Source organism: Prosopis cineraria, unplaced genomic scaffold, assembly GCF_029017545.1.
Source record: "Prosopis cineraria cultivar Desert tree isolate PC_DT_omini unplaced genomic scaffold, ASM2901754v1 PC7, whole genome shotgun sequence".
Classification (NCBI taxonomy): domain Eukaryota; kingdom Viridiplantae; phylum Streptophyta; class Magnoliopsida; order Fabales; family Fabaceae; genus Prosopis; species Prosopis cineraria.
Genome location: NW_026555338.1, coordinates 25,734,585 through 25,754,048, shown reverse-complemented (window position 1 = coordinate 25,754,048; position 19,464 = coordinate 25,734,585). Strand labels below are relative to the sequence as shown.

At 30.5% G+C, this 19,464-nt stretch overlaps 1 protein-coding gene and 1 non-coding gene across 2 annotated transcripts; both read right to left on the bottom strand.

Annotated features, from left to right (window-relative positions):
- Window positions 1-1,487: 1,487 nt before the first annotated feature.
- On the bottom strand, window positions 1,488-1,648 carry LOC129316974 (U1 spliceosomal RNA). Its single transcript, XR_008594883.1, has one exon. It is a non-coding gene; the product is annotated as a U1 spliceosomal RNA (small nuclear RNA).
- Window positions 1,649-8,156: 6,508 nt separating this feature from the next.
- On the bottom strand, window positions 8,157-11,116 carry LOC129315015 (pentatricopeptide repeat-containing protein At1g12775, mitochondrial-like). The gene has a single exon (XM_054958507.1). The coding sequence runs from the start codon at window positions 11,035-11,037 to the stop codon at window positions 9,370-9,372; it is 1,668 nt and encodes a 555-aa protein (XP_054814482.1). The 5' UTR covers window positions 11,038-11,116; the 3' UTR covers window positions 8,157-9,369.
- Between the last annotated feature and the right edge of the window lie 8,348 nt (window positions 11,117-19,464).

Sequence of the window (19,464 nt, the reverse complement as noted above, 5' to 3'; positions counted from 1 at the left end):
GGAACTTGCAGGCGAATGAAATACAATAAGAATTATTCATCATAAAACTACATAAATTTTTGGAGATTAGTTAAGGGGGAAAGAAAATAGCAGGTAATTGTAGAATGCCACCAAAGAAGGTGGGCATGAATGTTCCTTGGATCTCACAATTTGTAAAGTAACTGTTGGGTTTAGCAGTCCACTCAAGCATTAGCCCCAACCTAAGTCCACATTGTGGAATAGTGGTCATTTGAATATCAATTAGATCTAAGTCCTAACGCGGAACACTCCCCCCTTTTAGTTGGAACCGCACAATGAGCACAGAGAGCTCCCCTTTCGCTTTCAAAAAAACAAAAAAAATTAATAGGCACTCGATAGAGTTGATAATTTTTTAGGATGAAAGTTCAAATCTTGAAAAGTGACAAACACGATAATTAAAGAGATTTCAAAGAGGTCGTCCTATTGATACTCATAACCATCGTACAGTCTCCAACACGAAGGTCCAGATTTAGCCTAAGGTGAGCAATGAACTCAGGATACCTCAAGATATCAGATGGTCTAGTACCCAAAAAAAAAAATCAATAGGTGCTCAATAGAGTTGGTAAGGGCTACTACCAGCATTCCTTAAGGTGAAGGTTCGAACCTTGAGGAGTGACAGACGTGATAATTAAAGTGATATCAAAGAGATCACTCCATCAGTACCCGTAACCACAGTGAAGTTTCCAAAATAGGGGTTCAGATTTAGTCTAAATCGAGCAAGGAATCCAAGATACCATGCAGTATAGTGTAAAAAATATGTTGAGACTGGGTGCACAAAGAATTGGATGACATTGGACTTCAGCCTAACCTAAAGTCTAGTCTCTTTCATAAAAGGATTGTGTTAGGTAACTTGTAGTCTAGTTTTGTCTAGTAATAACCTGAAGATTAACAAGACAGGACTTAGTCCATAGGATTGACAGACTGGCCCTGTTAGTTTAGTACTCGCTTAACTTTTTTTTCCCTTTTCCTTTATGAAAAGCGATAATCTATTTTAACCTAATAAATTTAATTAAGATAATAAAAATACTTATAATAATAATAAATTCATAATAATTTTTAACAATAAAAAATATTTATGTTATAGTTTAAATGATTTAAATTTATAATTTCAATAAAAACAACACTTAATAAACTTCAACAACACTACATTCTAACAATAATTTAAAAACAAATTCAATAAATCTAACATACAATCATTTCCTTAATATCAATTACACTTAAAACATTAATCAAAAATAAATTAATTATAATTATATTAAATAAATTAATTAAAAATAAATTAATCATAGTTTTATTAAATAAATTAATAAAAAATAAATTAATTATAATTTTATTAAATAAATTAATAAAACCGATCTGAATCAACCCAAATACCACAAAAATTTTACACAGCCCAAACTACAGTGGACAGGGGACGCGCGAACTGACTCTTCAAATTCAAAACAATACAACGAATTAAAACTTATTGGGGAGGGGCCGCGCGAACGCAGGCCCCAGCTACCACAAATTATGACGTAGGCTCTGCCACTTGGACAGACCTTAGTACAGCACCCCTCCAGCGTGCAATGGAGGTTACTGTCCTAGGCCATGGGCCTTCCAGATCACCCATTGACCCCGTCCAGGTAAGTATGTTGCAACGAATGTCAAGCTCCCGTTTTATAGCCCATTCCCCCACACATGTTTTTGCTTTTGAACGATGTGGGACTATAACCTGCTACTTCGGCTTCTCATTCAAAGGAAATGCTAGCTCTTCATGGCCATATTGACTGAAGAAGAACACAAACTGAAACATAAACTCATGGATGCATATTAGTATCAAGTAGTTCCATCAATTAAGTCACGTGGATTCTGATATGAACTCAAAGGTAAACCTCCCACCATGAGTCCTATACAGATGCAAATACATGATAGTAAGGAACTTGCGAGGGAAGGAAAAACAGTAAGAACTATTCACCATAAAACTACATAATTTTTTTTTTGTAGATTAATAAAAGGGGAAAAATAGCAGTAGCAGATAATTAAAACTATATAATGCAAGGAAAGGTGGTTTTATGTCACTTCTCACCTAAATATAACCAAAAATAAATCATTGAAACTACATTGGTTCGCACGGCCCCCATTGCCTCTGGCTATGAACGTGCGAACGCAGGTCCCCTCTTAAGTGCAATGGAAATTACTGTCCTAAGCCCTGGGTCTTCCTTATCACCCATTAACATATATGGATCATGATGGAAAGTGAAAAAATCTGACCATGAATTCTTATCTAATGGCTGGTAACAAATAAGTGTATAAAAAAGTTTCTCCTTTGTAAACACACAATCATGTTTTATTAAAAATAAAAATTTATAAAAAAAATAATATTTTTAATAAGTCTGTTAATAATTAATTTAGATAATATAGATTTGATTTGAATGATTCAATTTAATATTATTTTTTTATTTTTTATAAATTGACTATGTACTTTGGAGTTTGAAAAATATCCAATTTAATATTATTTTTTATGTTTTATAACCAAAATCATGTTAATGAGTGGGCTCAACTCATTAACCTACAAAAAGTGGCAAATTGTGTTATAAAAAATGAGGCTTGTTTAGATATGGGTTTCTTTTGGCCTGCAGCATAAAATCTAGGCTTGTGAGTTGTGACCGACTACCCTGCAAGGGTGTTCCCCCACCCCCCAAATATTTATGAAAAAATGATAGAAAATTTTTTATGAAATATGTAATTAATAATGAAATCTCACAAAATTTTATAATTCTTCTCGAGTCTTTTATAAACCTTTATAATATTAATAATTTTTAATAAAATGACTAAAATATCTCTAAGTTAAAATAATAAAAAAGTAACAACTCTAATTCCAAAAAAATATCAATAATTACTTTAATTTAAGTAAGGACTATTTTTTCCTGATAATGATTAAAGTAGAACAAGTAATTACAATTTTTTTATGTAAATTTTTAATTTATTGAAATTCAATATTGTAAATATTGACTATTTTAGTTTAAAAAATGATTTTTTTCCCTAACAATAGCTAAAAGAAATAAACAATTACAACTTTTTCCTATGCAATTTTTTTATTTATTAAAGTTCAAGTGTTGTAAATATGCATTACTATCTCAATTTAAATAATGATTACTTTTCTTTTGATAATAAGCAGAACAAAACAAACAATTATAATTTTTTCCATGCAAATTTTTTATTCGATGAAGTGTTGTAAATATCCATGATTACTTTAATTTAAGTAATGACTATTTTTTTTTACAATGACTAAAACAAAATAAACATTTATTTTTTAGTTTAAACTAGAGATATTTTAGTCATTTCATCAAAAATTATTAATACCACAAAGATTCTTAAAAACTTAGGATAAATTATAATATTTTGCAGGACTTCATTGTCATTTACATATTCTAAAAAAATTTGTTTGTCATTTTCCCTATTTATCTCCTTGTAAATGTTTGAAGCCATTCTTTATAAATTGGTTATACAAACTTTGTAGCTAAATCTTGCCCCCCATAGGTAGAAAAAGGGAAAAAAAATTTTGACTCCCTAGAAAATAATCATAAAGGCGAAAGAATAAAAATAAAAGAGGAAAAGAGAAAGGGAAAGGACTAATAACGAGGAAGAATCATCCGGGTCAAGCCAAGAGAAAATAGACTAAAACATTCTATTTGGTTCGGGGGAGAAAGGGTCATTGCTTGGTTTAAGATAAATAATAACATATAGACAACTATACATTTACCTTATTAAAATTATTTTTTCCTTACTTTTTAAAATACTTAATAAAATATACCTATACATTTTACAAAGATAAGAATAAAAATAGAATGTGAGCTAAATTATAAATGGTCAAAAATTATAAAACATAGAAAAAACATAACTATTGACCCATATAATTTTAACTTGAATTGTTATAGGCCCCATTAGTTTTTATTTATTTATTTTGGTTGCTCCAAATCCCTCTAGTTTATTCCATTTACAACATTAGTCCTACTATTTTTGAATATGCCTAAAAAAATGAGGAAATGACACTAACAATGTTAAATATATTAACCTATAACTAATACAATTAACCTATGTTGAGCGAAATTATGATTCGGCAAATTAACAACATTGTTCACTTATTTTGTTTCACGTTTCAGGTTTCATTTTGTTGAAGCATAATTTTGCTTCATCAGATATATTAATGATATTAGTCATAAGTTAGTATATTTAATATTGTTAGTATCATCTCATTATTCTTTTGAATATATTAAAAAATAGAAGGATTAATATTGTGCATGGGATAAACTAAAGGAAACTGAAACAATGAATAAAAGTACAGGAATTTGTATCAAAACATGTTAAAATTATAGGAACATATAGCTATGTTTTCCCTAAAATATAATATTATATATATATATATATATATATTACACAAATGCATTGATGAGCTTCCCAATTGCACTACGAAGACACCATTTTTTTTCATCATAAAAACCAATAAGAAGCCGTAAACGCATGCATTGAATATATATATATATATATATAATGGGGCAATTAGAGCTTGTAATGAATTGTATACATTAGCTATATCTTTATCATGATAATATTCAGTCCACAGTAAACAGCGAATGTGATGCTCCATCAAAGGCCATATAACAAAATATTAATAAAATATTAAAATCACGACACAAACAAATTCCACGATAAAAAAGAGACACCCTCCCTATAAAAGACTAAATCATGGAGCATACAGCAATATATTAACAAAATAATAATTTAAACATATAACTACATGCTAATCTAACAACCACTGGACATCTTCATATTGCATGCTCTATTGCTCTTGGCAAACAAACAATAATAACTCTAAACTTGGTAAGATCATTCACGATATATATATATATATATATATCAAAAATTTTGTCAATATCACACCCGGTTCCTTCAATCATCTTCAAAGGTTATTCTGCTGACATTGATAGGTAGTAGTTCTCTGTAATTATAGCATTTTCTTCTTTAATTACATTTGCAACCTCAAACATAGCTCCTTCAATTCTAGCATCATGTTCAAATTCGTTCTCTTTGAATGTTCATCCTTGTTTGTTCTTCTTGTTACTTGCACCAATCAAGGATTGATATTAAAAAATCTAATGGAACAAACCACTATAAAGTTTCTAGTAAAACAAAATAAATTTCAGCGACCTAATTCAAACTTGAAAGAAATTATGAGGACCAACAAATATATTTTTCCTTTATTATATAAAAAATTGTTCAATTTAAGAATTTGTTATACCAATACTATAGATATTAAAAAATAGGAAAAACACTACTTTTGACTTTATATTTTTCTCGAGTTTTGTTACAAGTCCTTATATTTTTTTTTTTTGGTGTTTCAATTGTATATACTTTTTTCCATCTACAATATTAATTTTTATAATTTTAGAAGGATATTGATGTGGCATAAATGATGTAAAGACTATTGACGTGCCTATTAACACTGTTAAGTTTGTGCTAATGTATCAAATAGGTGTTGAGTTGGATTTTTTAATTAAAAAATAAAAAAACCCACATTAGATAAAATAAAAAATATTCATCAGCTTAAGATGAAAATTGCCACATCAGATAAAATAAAAAAGTAATGTTCCTAACAGTGTTAGGAAATATATTGAAGGGTAAGATTTAAAAATAGAAAGGAGTTTCTATAATTTTAACGAACTCAAAAGGATGCCATTGTATTTTACTCTAAATATATTCATCAAATGTTTAGAAAAGTTATGCTCCTCATTGGGGTCAAAATTGTGTTGGAGGACTAAATAACTTGAATGCAAGCAGATCGGCTTAAGATGCAATCAAATAAATATTTTAAAGCAAAACTAACACATCATAAATTTATTTAAATTATATCAAAATTGTTATGATTCACCACAAAAAACTATTATCGAATCTACCATATACAAAAATAATACTTCATGTTGATTTGAATTCAAAAACTAAAACTTCAAACTAATTTCAAAAATTTAAATAATAAAAAATGTTTATTTGGTGATATGAAATTTCAATATAACTAGAAAATAATTCACAAGAAGGGATCCCTCTAAAAGCTACCATGAATAAGGGGCCTGTATACTCTAAGAAAGATTTGTCTCTATTGTGGAAGATATTTTTGATAAAAATAAAACAAAATAAACCATGAAACTCACAACTCAACTCTTGGATCTTTGTTGTGCTCTGCACTGCAAATTATTGTCTCTTGCCCTGTGAACCTCCATGAAGATGATGCCTTTTGGGAAGAAGCCATGGTGACCAAAGGTCATGTTTCTCTTATATGGCAAGGGTAAGAAAGTTGCTATGCTCACTATTGCTATCAAGCATGCTTTTTTATTGATATTGTTAGCTCCTTTGGTTTATGTAATGGAATAGAATGAAAAGGAAAATAAAATCGAAAAAAAAAGGACATTTTATATGTGAAACATATCATACATATGCCTGGATTTTTTTTTTTTAAAAAAAAGGCATCGTTCAAGTGCTGCAAATTGTAAGAACCCTTATAATGATTACTGAGTTAGTGGTGCTTTCATTTTTTAGGCATATAAAATTACCTCTAACTTTTAACCCTATTAGAAAATTTTTACTCAGTTATTTTCATATTCCCGCCATCTTTCTTGCTTCCTGACTCTCCTACATTTTTCTCCATTTCAAGCATGATTGCTTCTGTCCCTTGCTTAGTTTTTTTGTCGTTTTTTTTTCCCCTTTTGTTGAATGCCCTGTTGCTAATGCTTTTCTATTTATTTTCCTTTTAGTTGATTTGCAATTGCCTCCTGACTCCCTTTCACTGCAAGATTGCTATATATGTATCAATAACCCTCCCATTCTCAATTTCGGCCGGGAAAAAAAAAAAAAAAAACCCCATTCCCAATCCATTGCCTTGCCTCTCTCTCTCTTTATAAGTTAAAGTATACCTTTAGTCCTCTAACTTTATATAAAATTTTAATTTGATCCTTTAATTTTGTAGAATATCTTTATAATCCTTTAATTTTAACATTGTTAGCTTTAAATAATTATTTTTTATATCAATCATTGTTATTTTAAAAAAAATTAAACTTTATATGTCGACAATTGAAAATATTTTGTCAATATTTAAAATTTTAATGTAAATATTTGTCAAAATAAAATTAATAATGTTATGATTAAAAAATTAAAAAAACACTTTATAAAGTTACGAGACTAAAATGAAATACTATGTAAATTTAAAGGATTAAACATATACTTTAACCTATTATATATATAATATTGTTTCTTTTTCTATTTGCACTGTCTCTTTTTTTTTTAATTTGCTTTGTTTCTTTTTATATTGTTTTGTTTACATGATCTCTTTGCCTTCTTTTTCTTCTTCTTTTTAACTTAGGTAATTTGTTTTGACTATTAATTTTAATTATTATTATTTTACATCTCGATGCATTTATTCAAACTATTCTTAATGGTAGGATGCTTAACATCAAATATTAAGGGACAAGATGAAATAATCAATACAAAATACGTTATTAGTACTTGGGTCATTTGGCCTTGTGGTGGTAAAAGAGGATTTGAAATCACAATATTCATAGTTTACATACACGCACGCGCGCACTTATTTATTGAATGATATAAAACTTTAAATTTTCTATCAATTTCGATCACGAAAAACATTGCCAAACTAATATTTATGTTGGACGAAAGCAATGCCATGCAAGCCGAAGCCCTTGTAGTTCAACGATGCTATGCTCAATGTTATGCAATAGAAGAATATCCATTAACCTAAAAAAAACACTCCATCAAGTTTCATATATGAGTCACATTCTAGAGGGGGAAAAAATTGATGATCGTTTTACAAGTCACTTTGCATAAAAGATAAATTATTAATTTTTTTAAATTTTACTTTCTCAAATTCATACCAGGAGGGTAAGAAACTGCATATGAGATGATAAATATCTTTTAAAATTGAAGCCTTTTAATATGGATAGATTGATTTTTTTTTTTTTTGTTTAAAACCAAACCATTCTTGACCATCTTATTGAACAATTCTCTTGACTCATAGAGATAATTGATCACAAAGTGCCTATCCATTAAGGTGTTGTAAGTAACTACATCGGGTTTTACACTGTGCTTCATCATCATGTCTACAATAGCTTCAGTTTTGGTGGAGCTTCCTTCTTTACAAAATAAAAAGATACAGGCATTAGGATTGATGCCTTCGAGTCTCATTTGATCAAAATCAAATACAATAATCATTACTTAAAAAATAATTACATAAAGTTAGCCCAGGAAGCAAAAACCCCAGCTATAAATCAGATTCAGATTTAAATAAAAAACAGAGAGAATGGGGAGAGGAGAGGAGCGCCAAAAAAGTCAAGAGCCACTCACAGTAAGTGAAAGGTGATTCAAGTCACAGGCCTTGATTGTGTAGTGAGCGATGACAAGGGATTCTTTCACTAGACAATGAAGCAGTGTGTGATTCATTGGCAAAAATCCTGCAGTTCTTAGCAGTGCACAGCTTCCAACAACAAAAGATGCCAAATGTTACTCTCAACAGTTCTACTCTCAGGATTAACGTTAACTTTCATCCATTCCTGAAGAGATCCAACATAATTCAACAACAAATGATGCCAAATGCTACTCTCCACTGTTGGCTTCTACTCTTAGGATTAAGGTTAACTTTCATCCGTTTCAGAAAAGGCATGCCGAAGAAAACCAACATAAGCCAGTGAGAAGCCTAATATTCCTTAAAACAAAAAATTAATAAAAAACAAAAAAATCATAGTTCCCTTGGCTACCTAATATATGCCACAGAACAAATGGATAGAGTGAGGAACAACAATGTGCCAACTAGAGAAAGCCAGAGTGAATTTTCTAAGTATATGGACTATATCTTCATCTGCAGCATGACATAGCTCACAAATGGCACCATGAGCCGTGCTTCATTCAGGCTTCATAAGCAGAAGCAACAGTACACTTAAGCTAATGGCATAAGTGAATCCAATTACGAAGAGTTTCAATTTGATCATTACAAGGAGGAGTTTATGTTGAAATCTTTACAAGTGCTTTGGGAAATCTATGTTGAAATAAACCCCAATTCCATTGACAGCCTCCATTCACATGTACCCCAACCACCCATTGGTGCTGAGTCTGGCATGCATATGCCATGCTAGCAACCTTCCAATGTTGCATCAGCTGGCATAAATCTTTAAAAGCACATGCAAATACAAGAAGAATGAAAGCTGAATATTTAAAAGTACACTCATTAATTATGTATGTATCAAACATAATATCTAAACATAACTATCAACAGTTAAATAGATGGGGAGAAAACTATCTAACTTTCTTTTATCACTATAGCCAACCTCTAGTGAGCATTTCATCAAGAAGATCCTTTGCCTTATCATTCTCACCCTTTTCCAAAAGAGGTCTAATAATTGTATCCAAAGTTACAAAATTAGGTGAGCACCCATTCTCTTTCATTTTATACAGCAAGGCCTTTGCCTCATCAAACAAACCCTCTTTACAAAGTCCGTTGATCATAGCATTATGAGCCTGGACATTTAAAGGATGGCCACTAGCCAAGAGATATTGAAAAATCTGCCACGCATCATTTACTCTATTATCTTTGCACAAACCATGGATAAGTATAGTGTACGTATGCATGCTAGGCCGAATTCCTTGGTGAACAATTCTCTGAAATAAGGCAATCGCCTCATCAAGATGATGACTTTTGCACAGTCCATCAAATAAGATATTATAAAATATGATATCAGGGGCACAACTACTTGCATGCATCTCATAAATAATATCCTGCACTAGTGACAATTTCCCTGATTTGCACAAACCATCAACAAGAGAGCTGTATGTGACAATAGTGGGGAACAAATTTCTACGCTTCATTTCTTTATAGAGGTTGAAGGCATCATCAACCATCTTGATTTTACAAAGTCCATTAATCAAAATATTATAACTAATAATATCTGGAGCCAAACCACTCTTGACCATCTTATTGAACAATTCCCTTGACTCACCAAGATTATTGATCAAACAATACCCATCCATTAAAGTGTTGTAAGTAACTACATCGGGTTTTATACCATACTTCACCATCATGCCAACAATAGCTTCAGCTTTGGTTACAATTCCTTCCTTACAAAATGCATCGACCAATATAGAAAAAGTATGAACATCAGGGTTCATGCCTTTGATTATCATTTGATTAAACAATTTTGCAACTTCTGACCAGTAATTCATGAAACAAAAACCATATAACAGAGAATTGTAGGTCACAACATTTGGAGAAATTCCATGGTCAATCATTTCGTGAAATAAATCACTTGCTTCATTTATCAGTCTTTCCTTGCAAAAGCCATCAATAATTGTACTATACATGATCAAATCAGGTTTAACCTGCCCTCTGGCCATCTTTCGGAGCAATTTGACCGCACATCTTGTTTTCCCAGACTTACAAAGCCCATTAATGAGGGTGCCATAACTAACTTCATTTAACTGAAACCCTTTTGCTATAAGATCATCATGAAAATCTAAGGCGTTCCCAACGTCATTATTGATGCAAAAGCCCTTCATAAGTGTAGTCAGAGTAATCGTATTTGGTTGACAGCCCATCTTGAGAATCTTCCCCAAGGAAGAGAAAGCAAAAGTCATTTGACCCACATGGCAGTAACAATTAATCAAGATGCTAAGAGTGACTAAATCTGGCGTGAATCCCTTGGATTCCGCTTGTGCGAAAAGGGGGATAACAGTTCGATGATGTTTCAACTTTGCAACAGATCCTAAAATCTTATTAATTTGCATAATAGAGGGTGGAGGGCGCACATGAAGCAAGCGATTAAAAGAAGAGATAACCTCCTCAACGCTCCGAGGATGGGTGGAATTGGAATGGAGACAGAAGTGGAGAGTTAGGGCAATTGAAGGAGAAAGAAGTAATGAAGACGAAGACGATACAGAGAAGAGAAGAAATTTGGGGAAGGCATACCTTGAAACTCTACAAAACATCATCAGCTTTTAGATACTTCGCCAAAACACTCGTGCTGCTACTGGGAGAGATGCGAAGGTCGATAAGCGGGGACAGCATTTGGAAGACAGCCTTTGCTTGAGCAATCACGTTTTGTTAACATTTTTATGGGTAAGTGCTGGCCGAAAAAACAAAATTTTATGGGCCAAAAAACAAATTACATCCCTTTTTGTTTGAAATAATTTTATGTTGAATTAGGTTTTTTGATCTCGAATATCATTATATGTATAAAGGATAATATATGAATCTCTTTACTCTTTTGTGCATGTTCCAAAATGTAACACGTGACCTGTTCCTTTTTCAAATAGAATAATAAATATTTTATTTAAAAAATTGAATAAAAAATTATTGATGTATGCTAATGATTTTTGAAAATTTCAATTATATAATAAAGAGTGTGTGTATAAATAATTATTTAATTAAATAATCGTTTATAATAAAGATTCAATGAGAATGATGTATATTATTCCTTCCGTTTAAAAATATAAAGTATTTTTTAAGGAGTTGGATGTTAAAAAATATAAAACATTTTTAGTCGTTTGAGATGTAATCATTGTCTTTTTTTAAAAAATGTCCATATTAATAATAATTTTATATTTATTGTAGGGTGTTTAATAAGAGTAAATATATAAAGATATGGTTAGTTGAAACGTAGATAACTACTTTATTAAAGTTTGAGATTCAATTAAAAATATCTTATATTTTTAAATGAAGGGAGTATACATCTAATAAATTGTCAATACATATATAATATACAAGGAAAGGTGTGATTGATTCCAAAAAAAATAGGGGAAAGGATGCACAGTTGAAAAATGATTATTATACATAAATTTTTTAGAAAAAATTACATTCAAAAATCAATCAAGCAATTCATTCACATACTATGATAAATGCTAAATATAAAATAAATTATTGTTAAAATAAAAACGTACACTTGGTTTTTTGAAATGAAAGTCTTTATTAGTCTTTCTTTATGATTAATTTATTTGAGTAATTTTTTACTCTGATTTTCTTTTTTATCATTATATTAAAAATTGATATCACTGATCACAAAATAAATACTATACTAATTCTCCAGAATATTCTTTAATATACAACAATTTTTTTTGGCCTCTTGCTAAGATGCTATATTTTTTGTTATCATGATACTATATTTGCTTTCTGAAGAGTAAATCATATGTATCAATATTTAATAATAAGAAGCTTTTAAGTTAGATTTGTTTAGACTTCAATATTTGGTGATTAAATTAGATTGACAGTTTAAATACAACTTCCCCTTCAAAGTAAATACTGTATCAATATAAATAAATGTGCTTTGTTACGATTTTATTCCGCACTTTCAACTTTAAGTAATTTGTATTATTCATGAGTTTATTGTACAAATAGTATATGATAATTATCTTTTAGTGTCCACAGTGGATTTTCATTGCTAACGTTTACTTTGTCTTTATTTACTCGCAGCAAGTTTACATTAGCATTTCATTCCATCATAGCATCAACATATAGGTTTCACACTAATCAAAGACCTTGGGCAATATAAAAATATTAAAAAAAATAAGTTAATATAAAATAAATATTTAGATTTGTAAAATAATATTAGAAAATAAAAATTAAAATGATATTTTTATAAATTAATCTAAATTTAAATATAATTGATTCAAAATTTAAAATTTACTACACTTAAGTTAAGGTGAGAATCAAGGTAAGCCTGGCCTTTAAAGGCTTAGGCGTTAAAGCCTAATTACTTAAAATTTGACCTAATTTTGAGGCTCGATTCTTATTTATAAGGTTTTAAAAAAATTCAAAATTTTAATTTAAACAGAATACTTTAAAATTCAATATAAAATTTGACAAGGATTTAAAATTTTAAATTTAAGATGAAGATTAAAATCTTTATTAATATAAATCTAAATCTTTCACATTGTCATCTAAAAATAAAAAAAATATTAAATCCCTCAAATGTATGTGCGCTTGTTGAAGAGAGAAGTAGAGATTTAATGTCAATTATTTTTGCAACTTTTTCTTCATCACTCACAATAAATATTAACTAAATTGTGTCATTATCAATCAAATATGTGTGTGTGTGAGAGAGAGAGATAATTGGGCTTATCAAGGCCGCTCGAGTCTGAGCTCTTTTTCACATAGCTTATCAAGACTAAGCCCTCAAGCGTAGTTACTTTAAAAAAAATTAATTTTTAAAGCTTAAATCCTCATTTAAACCGGGCTTCCAAACTTGATATTTAGGCATGGCTCTTATTTTTAACTCGACACTTAAGTGAAATATAAAAGATCCAAAAAAAATTTAACTCAAACATATTTTAGAAAAAATATAACTTCAAGTCCCTGCATTTTGTTTATGTTTTGTTATAGATTTTTACACTTTTTTGTGTGTTCTAAATTCGTATACTTTTATTTTTTGGTGTTCTAGATCCTTTTAAAGTCCTTGCATTTTGTTCATGGAGGGACCTATAACACTAAAAAAATAAAAGTATAAGAACTTAGAATATCAAAAAAAGTGTAAGGAATTATAACAAAATGTATATATTTAAAGTTACATTTTTTCTATATTTTAATTTGGGTTTGGGTTCAAAATTATTGAGTAATAGGGGTAAATTTTTAAAAGTTTCACCTACTCTTTGCAAATTTTTCAAGTTGAGTGAGGGTATTTGCCCACCCTTATATATAGTTATATCCGCTACTAACACTAATTGTATTATCAATCTATTGAGTCAAGAGTGATATATCATGGTTAACATGATTCATTTTTAAAGAATACTTGGTCAAAATTGATGAGATGAATCAAATGATATTGAGATCAATTTTGTTCGATCTAAGGCCCTGCTTATTTCTAAATTTCAAATTCTCTATATTCACCTTAAAGTCATCAAAAGCAAGCTTTCAAATTGAAACAAACCTTTAGGGAAAGAAGAAGCAAATAACCAGAAATAACATGAACTACACCAAAAACGAAGCTTTCAAGCTATGCCGATCCTCCTCTAAATTAATGAGACAGTCACTAGGCGTATAACAGAGGAAAACAATCACCAAGATCGCTGCAAAACCAGGAAAAAAAAAAAGGCATTTACAAACAAATGAATTAGAATATACAGGACCATGAATATGTCAGCATTAATTGTGTGGCTGCCGGTAATTTCACAAAAGGCCCACCTTCTGGGCCCACTGCTTGTAATTCAAGAAAAGGCTTCTTGAGTCAGGCCTTAAAGGTTTTACGTAGGCTTTGAGCCTATCAAGACCTGCATTTATATATGCTTTGAGCCTATATTAAGCCCACATGATGTTAACATTACATTAAATTAAAATTTATGATAAATTTAAATAAAAATTATTCAAATAAATCAAAATCATTACAATACAATACAACAATTCTATCATATATTCCACAAGTTAGATATGGCAGCTATTCAATAGTGTACAGAAAACCAAGCAAAAAGAGAGAACTTAAGGAACAAAATGGTGCGCCCTGGCATGCTGCCAACTAAAGTAACATTCTGAACACCAAGTTTTCACACCCCAGATGGAATTAACAGTCAGAAGTTCATTCACGTAAATGTATTCTCAAATCCCTTCAAGTTTCAGCTTTTATCAACCACTTCACCCCTAATATGAGAATGGCAAATGGAACATGTTATTTATTTTTAATAGAAGATTGCAATTGGAAATGCTAGACCAAATACAAGACACACTGTACATAAAACTGCACAAAATGAGCAAAAATAGTTTTCAGATTTAACCAGGAAAAACAATTATATCACACCTTGATGGTCACAGTAAGAGCAGCTAAACATCCAAACAAGACAAATTAAGGAATGCTAAATCCTATTCCTTCACACTGAAAATCATATCACTTGTCATTTTCAAGTCAATATCCATTTGAAAGATAAGTTATACCAATCCAAAATTCTAAATAACCATCATGGCCTAGATGATAGTTTCAATTCATATAACAAGAAAAAATAATTATCCCACTAGGTGTTAATTGTTTCAACCCATGATGCCACTGCCACAAATTCAACTAAGTGAATGGAGCATAGTTACTACATTATAAACCATGGGCATCAGTGCAAGTATATAAATTAATTAATCATTTCATATATTTCACAGAATATAATATTGTGATTACTTTTGTATTGGTTTCGCATACCACTTATCTATAAATTACTTTTGCAAAATTTAAAAACCACAATCAAATCTTTTAAAATAGAGTTGAGTGTAATTTATAATTAGTATGTAAAGATAATACTATCTTTATTAAAATATATAAAATTATATAGGGTTAAAGGGTAAAAATACTTCATACTTTTTTAACAATAAGCATTTAGTATCTTAATTTTTTTTTAAAAATAAGTTCACTTTGGAATTTTCAAAATCAGTGCAATCAAGCTTCGAGTTGACTGTTAAAAACTTTGTTTGACCAATAGATGTACAAGCGGCATGATAAGGTTGACAATTGGTTAATAAAAAACAAGCTAAAGTATAGTTTTAATAGTTTAACTTTATGTAATGTTTTAATTTGATTTTTTAATTTTAAAAAGTATATTTTTAGTTTTTTAACTATAACACCGTTAGTCTTAAATGATATTTTTTCTCAATCATTATTATTTTTTAAAAAAATTAAATTTAATATATCAACATTTAAAAATATTTTATTAATATTTAAAAGTTTAATGTAAATTTTTTTTGTGATGAAACTACTAGCATTAAAGCTACAGGTCTGAAAAAAATATTTTATAAAATTAAAAAATTAAAATAAAATTTTATATAAAATTAAAAGCAGTGTCTTTAGCCTACAAAATAGCAAAACTATGCATTCTCGTCTAGTGTGCTTTAGCTTCATCTTCTGCTGCTTTTCTTCATTGACCAATGTGAACACTAAAAGCACAAAAACGAACCTAGATCACTAAGTTGAAAAACGAACCCAGATTTTCAACAACAATGAAAAAGTTTAGAAGCAACATAAAAACGCAAAATCCACAATCTCTTTTTCAAGTATATTTGAAGAAGAGAAAAGACGAAACAACAAAAAATGGGTTTGGCTTTGTTAGCTTCCAAAGCCATGAAACAACACAAAACCCAGGTTTGTTTGCCACTAGGTTGGATTCCACAGTGCAGGAAAATGCTTTCATCAAATATGAATTTCACATGCTTGAGAAGGAACTTGAGATTCGAAAAGAAGAGATGGGACATAGACGTCAATATGCAAAGTTTCACAAAAACAATGTCAAGAAACAGTTCAGAAAGTCTGAAGGGTAGAGGACGAGACTCAGGGATCGACAATCCTGAGGATGCCATTGAGGTTTTCGTAGATGGGTATGACCGTCCTTCAGAAAAACATATATGGGAAGATTAGGAGATCCAAGCTTGGATCGCAAATCTGGAGGCAATAATTTGAGTTAAGTTTGATAAATTAGCTTGAATAAGTCTAACAAATCTTAAAGCCAAGTTTGAAAGTGTAAAAGATTTTTTTATTTATTTCAAGCTTATTTGAATAGTCTAGAAAAAACTTTGAGCCCAAACAAACCTGAAATGAGCTAAGCATGAATAAAAAATTCCTTTTTTTATTATTAATAAAATGATATAAAAATTAAAAATATTAATTTTATAAATAAAAATTAAAATTAGATATAAAATAAAATAAAATAATATTTAACAATTCAAGTTAACTCAAATGAGCTTGAAAGCTTGATGAATTAGGGTCAAGCTTAGTTTTAAGTGTGGTGACACTATCTAGCAATGTGAGGTCTTCAACAGCATTGGCGCACGAACTGAGGCATGGGTAGGGAATCTCGATGCCATGTTGGGAGGAGAAGATGATGGTTGGAGAAATGTGGAACACACCGCTCTTCTTGGTTGCCGTCCATATTGATTGAGCATCGGATTGAGGTATCTTACAAATCTTGCTCTTCATGGATGCAAGTATGATTTCTAGTTTGATTTTGTATTTTAGTTCCTCTTGGGTGTAATCTTTAGTATTGACATTCACAATCACATTTTTTTTAAGATACTTATCTAATATATTTTAAGGTTAAGGTAAAAATCTGTTCTCAATGTTTCCACCAAAACGCACACCATATTTTAAAATATTTTTTGACACAATTTCACTCCGATATTTTTTTATTCTGGTACAATTTAACCTACCATTAAGATTGAATCTCATTGATTGTAAGTCAATGAGATTTGAATATTATATACATAGTTGGTAGTTACATGGCATATTTTAAAATTAAAAAAAGAAACAATTCCCTCTTAGCTACATCATTAGTCTTCTTCCCTCATGCAAATAAGTCATCTCCATTCTTCAGCTTTTCCATGCAAAAATTGGGGGGACAAAAAAAACTTGAAGCAGATTCATTCTTCATTCTTCATTTCTCTATCACCACAACCATAATGCTTTATTTCCCTTACACCTTGCTAAATGCCAAGGACTATGGTAACACAATCAAGATCAACAACTTATACCATAACAATAAAATTAAAATTCCAAATCCACCACAACCATGGTGCCACATGGATGGTTTGCATGGCAAATAACAATTAACATTTTTAACTTAACGGTCAACGCAATCAAATGATTTCCATCATATGTTGGTTTGAGCTGAAAATTTTCTATTTTCTCTAATTCGAAGTGTAGAAAATCTTGCTATTTTCCATTGATTGAGTAGAACAATTCAGTTTCCATAAACACCAATAGAAAGGAGTGACACAGTAAGGAATTCATTGTTATTAGCTAACTATATTTTACAAATTCGTGCATTGCAGAGGGACGATTCTATCTTTTGGCTTCGTGGATCCCAACTTTTCTAGATTAAAAAATTTTAGCCTAGTTATGTTTTATCTTTTTGCTTGTTGAATTTTCTTCAAGAAGAATGTGTATGGGTCCCCCTCGTTTGCTTTGTGAATAAATAGGTAGAAATAATGGAATGTTTTAGGGTGGATATGGTACAGTTTCTTTTTTTAGCTTTCTTGATGTTGGGTTACCGATGAAATCAAGAAGACGCAAACATGAAAGAGAAGACAAAGCGGGAGAGAGAAGGAGAAAAAAGATCAGTTCACAAAGAGGGAAAGCAAAACACGTCAATTTATTAGTCAAAACAAGAGACTTAACAATCAATGAATGTCTGGGTTAATGATGGGATAAAATTATATCATTTTAAAACTTTTAGGATAACATTACTCTAACTAAAAGGTAAGAATATTTAATACTCCTTTCAAAAACTTTCAACATATTTTCCCACTTAGCCCTATGAATTTAACTTCATTTTTAAGGGCATAGTTTCTTGCATATTGTTTTTGTTCAATTCTCACAAATTTTAAATTGTTCTTTTTTGTCTTCTAACATTATTTTAAGTAGTTACAGAAAATTCTAGATAGTCACTTCCATTGTTTAGCACACTAGTCTTTGATCATCTTTCATTGTTTAACTCACATGTGAAGTCACATAAGATTCTATTACAAAATTATTTTTAATTGGTGAATATAATTTATTTTATTTCTTCATCTCAATACCCTTTTAACCCATGATCTAATAACTTCCTAATTTCATGATCCCTTTTGTAGATGCAATTAGTTATTTAGAGTATTCCACTATATCTATATCTATATATATATATATATATATATAGGATATTAATAAATGCATTATGCATGCATGCATGCATGTATGTATTATCTAATTAGTTTTTTAGATGCACGCATGCCTTTGACTGTGATGAAATACCCAGGAGAGCTTCGTGGCCATCAAGTCTAGATCCTGTGTTCAAGAACCCTTCTGAATCATTCATTTATGATCGCAGCAAGGAAAATCAGCCGAAGTTAACCAACACAAATAGACCACCAAGAGGACCAGGTTTGTTGTGGCTGTGAAACCATATGGCCTTGTCTTGCAAGTTCGAAGGACGAAGCTCCATTTACTAGTAGTGTTGCTTGAAATTTTCCAAGAACGATTGAATATCAAAAATTGATAGGGATGATTGCAACCAAGACTATGGTTATCAACAAACATTGGAGAAGAATGACCCAATTAATTCCTTCTTACGTTGACCCGACTTCACTACCTTTGACTTTGAGGCATTGTGAACCATAAGATGGAAGGAAGACTCTAGCAATCACCATATCTTGCAAATCTGCAACTTTCTCCATCGAAGCAAACCAGAATGTGAGAGCTGGAAGATCTCGGCAAGTTGACCATGGTGATTTCAACAGCCCAACACCGACAATCATGACAGCCATGCTGCCACCATTCTTCGGCGTTCTTGGCAACAAAGAGCAGCAAACAACCAAACAACGTGACACCATGATCCAAACGCGAAGCAAGGGAGGTTGCCGAAGACTCCATAGAGTATAGAGTGTGACAACCAGAAACAAACAACAGATCCAACCTCGTGAACAAGACT